At 38.2% G+C, this 6,161-nt stretch overlaps 1 protein-coding gene across 3 annotated transcripts in view; it reads right to left on the bottom strand.

The window, feature by feature from the left end:
- Positions 1-103: 103 nt before the first annotated feature.
- TMPRSS15 (transmembrane serine protease 15) overlaps positions 104-6,161 on the bottom strand; it is a 56,719-nt gene continuing 50,661 nt past the window's right edge. For all 3 annotated transcript variants that reach the window (XM_083734856.1, XM_083734857.1, XM_083734858.1), the window contains 4 exons: positions 5,530-5,711; positions 5,199-5,294; positions 2,653-2,792; positions 104-2,007 (listed from right to left, as the gene is read on the bottom strand). In XM_083734856.1, the coding sequence (XP_083590982.1) occupies positions 1,852-2,007; positions 2,653-2,792; positions 5,199-5,294; positions 5,530-5,711 (574 nt within the window). In that variant the 3' untranslated portion in view covers positions 104-1,851. The remainder of the gene's footprint in view (positions 2,008-2,652; positions 2,793-5,198; positions 5,295-5,529; positions 5,712-6,161) is intronic.

Genomic DNA, 6,161 nt, shown 5'->3' with positions numbered 1-6,161 from the left:
CATGTCAGATTTTAGCTTGGAATGGCTTGGAATTGCAATGGATCAGCAAAATGAACTGGAAGCTCCCCCTTGAGGCAATTGTTCAGATCATTTTTATATGCAATGTTTGATTTTGAATTCAGTAGCAAAACATGGCACTCCAAAAGAAAAAAAAATGCATTTATTTTGCTATGGAAAATGACTCTGCTACAGATAGTAATGAGATGGAAAGAGCATTTGGAATATATATGGAAAAATGTCTACTGTATATGTCACTTCTAAACAGTCATTTCTAGTTTAAATTTTAACTCCCTCCTTGTTAGTTTCTCATACATTGTATTGTCTCTTATTAATGGGTGTACTGTAAATTCAGTTAATATAAATTTACAGTGTAACAAAATAATTTATCTTTGCATAAAAATTTGATAAAAATATTGACTGTAGGATTATTTATTTGAAAAAGGAGGTGATTTTACTGTTGTTCTTTGACTTATACTACTAAAGACAATTGGCAACACTGTGCTATTCTGCAAGGATAAACTTCAAAACCATGGGGAAACAAACTGATGAACTGTAATGAGTACACTTTGGTAGCAGAAAGGGTATTTTGATATTATGCTTGTCCAGGGGCAACTTGAGTCATTCTGCCCATGGCAAGTTATTCATTCAATCCTTGGAAACAAAAAAAAAAGGGGGGGTGGATGGGAAGGCAAAGATCGCTAGTTATTGCTGTGCCAAGTAACTAGATTTTAAGAACAATTGTTGATGACCTAAATAAACAAACTGTCCCCACCTGTGTTCTGCTATGTCAGGAAAGGCAGAAATGTCCAGGGTCTAGTATAAAGAAGCCAGCCACTGGCACAGGGGGGACATTTTGTCTCCTTGTTTTGGTGTTTTTACTCTTTCCTGCACTGGGAGAGAGAAGACATTGTCCCAGTGCATCATAGTTTCTAGGTCACTGATCCTTTCAAGACCCTGGGCACAACTGCTATTCAAAGGCAGTGGCAGTTGAGGGAGGGATATATGTGGCAATTAAGAAGAAGCTTATATGAACAGCTTCTTACAGTGCAGTATCAGAAAAGCAGAACTACACTCATTCTAATGATCCAACAGCAATGGAAGTTGTGTAGGTATATCCTTGCAGTAAGGAAGTGAAGCTGTGTTGCGTTTTGACCTTCAGAAATGGATGGCTCTGCCAAAGTTGCCTGTTCCAGGAACATTTTTTTGACAGCAGAAATCTCTGCTTCTACCTCAGCATCTTAAATAATACTTCAGGACTGAGATTTCCAGTAACCAAAATCAACAGAAGGAAGGCTTACTTGCAGCGTCTTCAGTACTTTATTTGTGATGACAAAAGCACAACGAAAGTTAAGCAGAGAGAGCAGGCATGAACAATATTCAGTACTACAAAAATACATTTTAAAGACTATGATTCCTTCATTGCAGGGGGTTAGCTTAGATGTCTCTTGGGGTACCTTCCAACTCTACAATTCTATGATGCTATGGTATACATGTCACAGTTGATGTTTCAGGGTAAAGAGGTGCATTTATAGCATACAGTGATCAATGAAGATGCAAGATACTTCTCTCTTGGGAGAGAGTTCTGCCATTTAGGGGCTGCCATGGAGAACGCTATCTCCTGGGGTACCGTTCTCTGCACTTCTGAATGTAGTGCCCTTCTCTGCTGATCTTGTAGTCCTAACGGGACACTGTTGTCCTGTTAAGTTTCCCCAGGACATACTTATTGTGGGGGGTGGAAACACAGGGGGAGAAGGTGCAGTGGAAGTTCTTCTGAACAAGTGGAAATCCTTGTAGTAATGGAGTGGCTTTGTTGAACATAACCCTCTAGTTTTATATATATATAAAATGGTGCTAATGGATAGTCTTTTTTATCCAGTCGACAAATTTCGAAACTTTCACATAAACGCCGGGACGATTTGGCAGAGCACACTGACGGCCAAAGGATATCACGCCAGCCAGTAACCACCTTTCATTCTCCTGACACATCAGTGGCCCACCAGAATCTCCCTGGAATGACAAATATTGTTACATACATTTGTTTTTAATTGGAGACAAAACGCTATGTAAAGCTAAAATGGGATTTGCTATGGCCTTCAGCATTCACTGAGATGCCTGTCAGTTATACGCAGTATTAACAGAACCCTCTGCATGAGCTTCTACTTTAAGCTAAATTCTTTGAGCCAGCATGAAAGTTGTGTCAGAAGGGTTTTTGTAAGCATTGGAGAAATAGACATTGCCTTTCTTAGACGGCAGAATATCTTTAGAAACAATCTGAGGATGACAGCAGCCCATGGCCTGCAATGCTATCAGTAGTTGCTTTGTATTCCCTTGGAGGTGACAGAGCCTAGAGGTTGTTGTTTCTCTAAATAAATTCAAGTATGCTAAGGTCATAAATGAGAAGAATTGAAAGCAGTATGATAATGATGATGTTGATAAAGATGCTGTCCTTAAAGAAAGCTCCCTAGTTAAGTAATGCTTTTTCCATATATCAGTTATGAAATTATGATATAGAACATTTAGCACCATAAGTAATGATCAGAGAATTTAAAAATGTGCCTAATAATAATAATAATTTATTATTTATACCCCACCCATCTGGCTGGGTTTTCCCAGCTGTATTGTAGCAGAGAAGACATATGTTATCAATTTTACCTGACAGGAATCAGTTCCTCCTTCATCATATCCTGCACATATCATATTTTCAGTAATATTGTACTCTGGCATCAATTGCTGGCATTTCTCATGTGTTATAAGAGGGACTTCTGCTTCCTGCAATATGCTTGCCACAGAACCTGTTTAAACATATGCGTTGAATGAGCCTGATGCATAATGTAAAACAAGTTCTTCAAGCAATATTTTCATTCATTCTAACATTGCTCATTTCCAACGGACAGTTTATAGATGCCTTATACTGCCTGTGTTACCGTGCTAATAAATCCAGTGAAGTCTATGAGCAGCTAGCTTTCCATAATGAGTAGGGAGCTTCATAACTGCTGCAGGAAAAAATGTATATCAGGTATTTTCTGCTGCAAACACATGAAGTGTGAAAGAAAAATATGCATGTGTACACACACACACACACACCTATTTTAAATACCCACATTTGGGAAACCTGAATAATTCGTTTATAATTACTTATGTCTGTACATTTGGGGTTGCAGCAAGACTCTTAGAAAGTCAACAAGATGAGCTTGTAACAGATGTGTACATGAGCATAGCCGTGATAATGCACAGACTGGCTTAAAGTTTGGACTAACATAGCCAGGTGGTCTTCTTATTCAGTCATCTCCTTTTAGTTGTTAAAAACAAAGATTGTCACAACTATTGACATTCACACAACTTCAGTGGTGTTCAGCTGTGCTGTGATTCCTGCCTTACAGGGGATTGTACTAAATGACCTCGAGATCCATCCCAACTCTTCAATTCTCTGATTCACATAGAATCTTAGACCCATTGAAATTAATTAACATGTTAGGACTGAATGGGGTGTCAAAAGAAATGCATTCATTGTTGGTTTACATTTTAGCTTCCATTTTACCTTCCATGGAAATGAGGTTGCTGGCTGGTCCCAGCTGCATCTCTGAGCCTTGGTAAAGGGTACACCCCCCCCCCCCCGCCAAATGTTTGGGTCCTTACGTGATTGCTCAACCTAAGTAGGTTTTGGTGCAGTCAGTACCTAGATGGGAGAGTGCCTGAGAACCTATGCCTCTTTGAGTTCCATGATCAAATACAAATGTATTAGATGAAATACTAATGTTCTATTAAACTACAAATAAGTAAGATATTGAAAGCCATAAAATTGTAAGAATGAAACGCTAAGACTAAATCTAGCTGAATCCTAAGATCTATGAAATTTGAAAGGGGGGTGGGCGAGAAATCACATTTAAATTTGTAGGCTGTTAACTGAAACTAAACTATTTTAAAACTGGTAAATTTATGTTGGTTGCACTACCAAAAGCATTCCATTTAATACTGCATAAAAATTTAGCCAAAATATTTCTCTATAGAACAATGAAAATCATCTTTAACTTCTTGCAAGTCACAAATAATTCCTAAAGGATAACTGAATATCTGTTTGAAAATGTGTGACACATTCAAAACAGATTTATTGTGGCACAAGCTTTTGTAGACTAGAGCTGCCCTCAATTTACGGTTTTTATTGTTTGTAAACATCTATGTGTTTGCCAAATGAGGAGGATACTTGAGGCATCGAATGAAATAGGCTCAGGTCCATAAAAGCTAATGCGACAGCAACTCAGCTAGTATATTTAAAGTGCCAGAAAACTCTTTGCTGTTTCTGATTTATTGGTATCTTTAAATATAGCCCCTTGTTTATACATATAATTGAAAGCATAGGCTAAAACAGAGGGCCTGTGGGCACGTTTGCAAACCAGAGAAACTGTTGTGGGCACCCCTCCTGCAACCAAGCACACAGCACAACCTCTTCCATTGTTTACAATAAAATGCTTCTTTCAGGATGAACCTCAGTGGAGAGAGATACCTTGTGAATGACAGGGAGGGTCTTTGTAGGCACATGTGCATCTGCCGGTGAACCATGGTCTAGAAGCAGAGGCCAACATGCAAACTAACATATCAGAATGGAAAAAATAACTTTCTTCTCCATGGAGCAACTTGATGGGATTGGTAGGCATTTGTGAGAAATGAGGCATTATGCATTTGCATCATGTATTGATGTTTCCTGATTTCCTTAACCCTGGCCTTGACTGCATTCTGTCCTTTTTAACTGGTTCAGATGTATGCATATTGGTTGTAATGTGCATTATTTATTCAGGGCTAAACTACATGCCATGCATTATTGAAAAGCAGTCACCTTGATCTGCTAATTTGATTGGAGCAGGTGGCTAAATTACTAATTCCTTGCACAACATTTTCCAGATAAAAATCTCCACACCCAACCTGTTGTTTGTCCCACAGAGTAAAAAAAGGGCTTATCTTTTCTTCTTATGGCCCACACTTTGGTCCAACAGCTCTCCTGGGTGGGGGGTATTATTTGTTCCATTGCAGCTAGTGCTATGACAGTTATAAGAAAAATATTTTTCTGCATAGCAACATATATTTACTTCAAGTACCTTGTACTGATTGCATCATGAAAATACCAAAACACAGAGACAAAAAAACACAGAGAAAAAGTTCTGCTCCAGATTTTAATAGGGCCTTTTAACAGTGTGATGACATACCTTGATTTGTAGTTCTTCCCCAGCCAGCAATGGAGCAATTAGTTCCTGGCAAAAATTGTTTTGTATTTTCTGGGAAGCAAATGGGCTGAATGTAATCTGTGAAAAATAAATGATCAATCAGTTTCAATTCCAGTGTCCATTATGTCCATTTTGTGATGTCATTATACAAGCAGCTCCTCCACAGCAATGAGTCCAGAATGCGTCCATTACTCAGGTCTATTTTATTATTTTATTGGAAACATGTAGTATCTTAACTTTCCAAAGTTATTCCAGATTTGACTCTAAATCACTTCACCATATGAAAGAAACCAGGAAAAGAAAATGATCCCACCTGTGTAATTCACTCGGATTTGAAGATGCATCAAAGCAATGTCACTATCTTTCGTTCGCTTATTGTAATGGGGATTTATGATGATTTGATCGATCTCTTGAATAACTATTTGAGGATATGACAAATTCAGATTGTTATGCGCACCAAGTACGGCTTTCCACTGAGATGGTTTTAAATTCCTCCTGAGGAATTACAAGGAATATTCTGAGTCAGAATCAACTGTGATCAAATAACAAATCTGAGCAATTTGTGACGTGTAATTTCTGTTAATTTCTACTTTTACACCACTTTGCACAATGTCTCAATCATTTGAATGCAGCTGGACCATGCAATGAGCTCTTACTGTATCATTTGAAATTGGTATGGAGGTCTGACAGTATTGTTGATATAAACCAGAGCATGCCAAATTTTTACAAGATTCCCACATATTAAAATTGGAGAGACATATTATTTTAACACAAAAATTACACACAGCCTGAAAACTGAATAAGCAATCTGTTTGCTACTGTGAGAAAGGTAATCTAATATTGTGTCCTGCATACCACCCAAAACTTTGTGGGATGTAACATAAGCAGTCAAGTACAACATTTCCTGTCTGCTCAGAGTGGACACACGGGGATGGTACTCCAGTC

Source organism: Podarcis gaigeae (genome assembly GCF_964106915.1).
Source record: "Podarcis gaigeae genome assembly, chromosome: 4".
In the NCBI taxonomy this organism is placed as follows: domain Eukaryota; kingdom Metazoa; phylum Chordata; class Lepidosauria; order Squamata; family Lacertidae; genus Podarcis; species Podarcis gaigeae.
The sequence above is the reverse complement of the archived record's forward strand: the minus strand, read 5'-3'. Positions and strand labels throughout refer to the sequence as shown.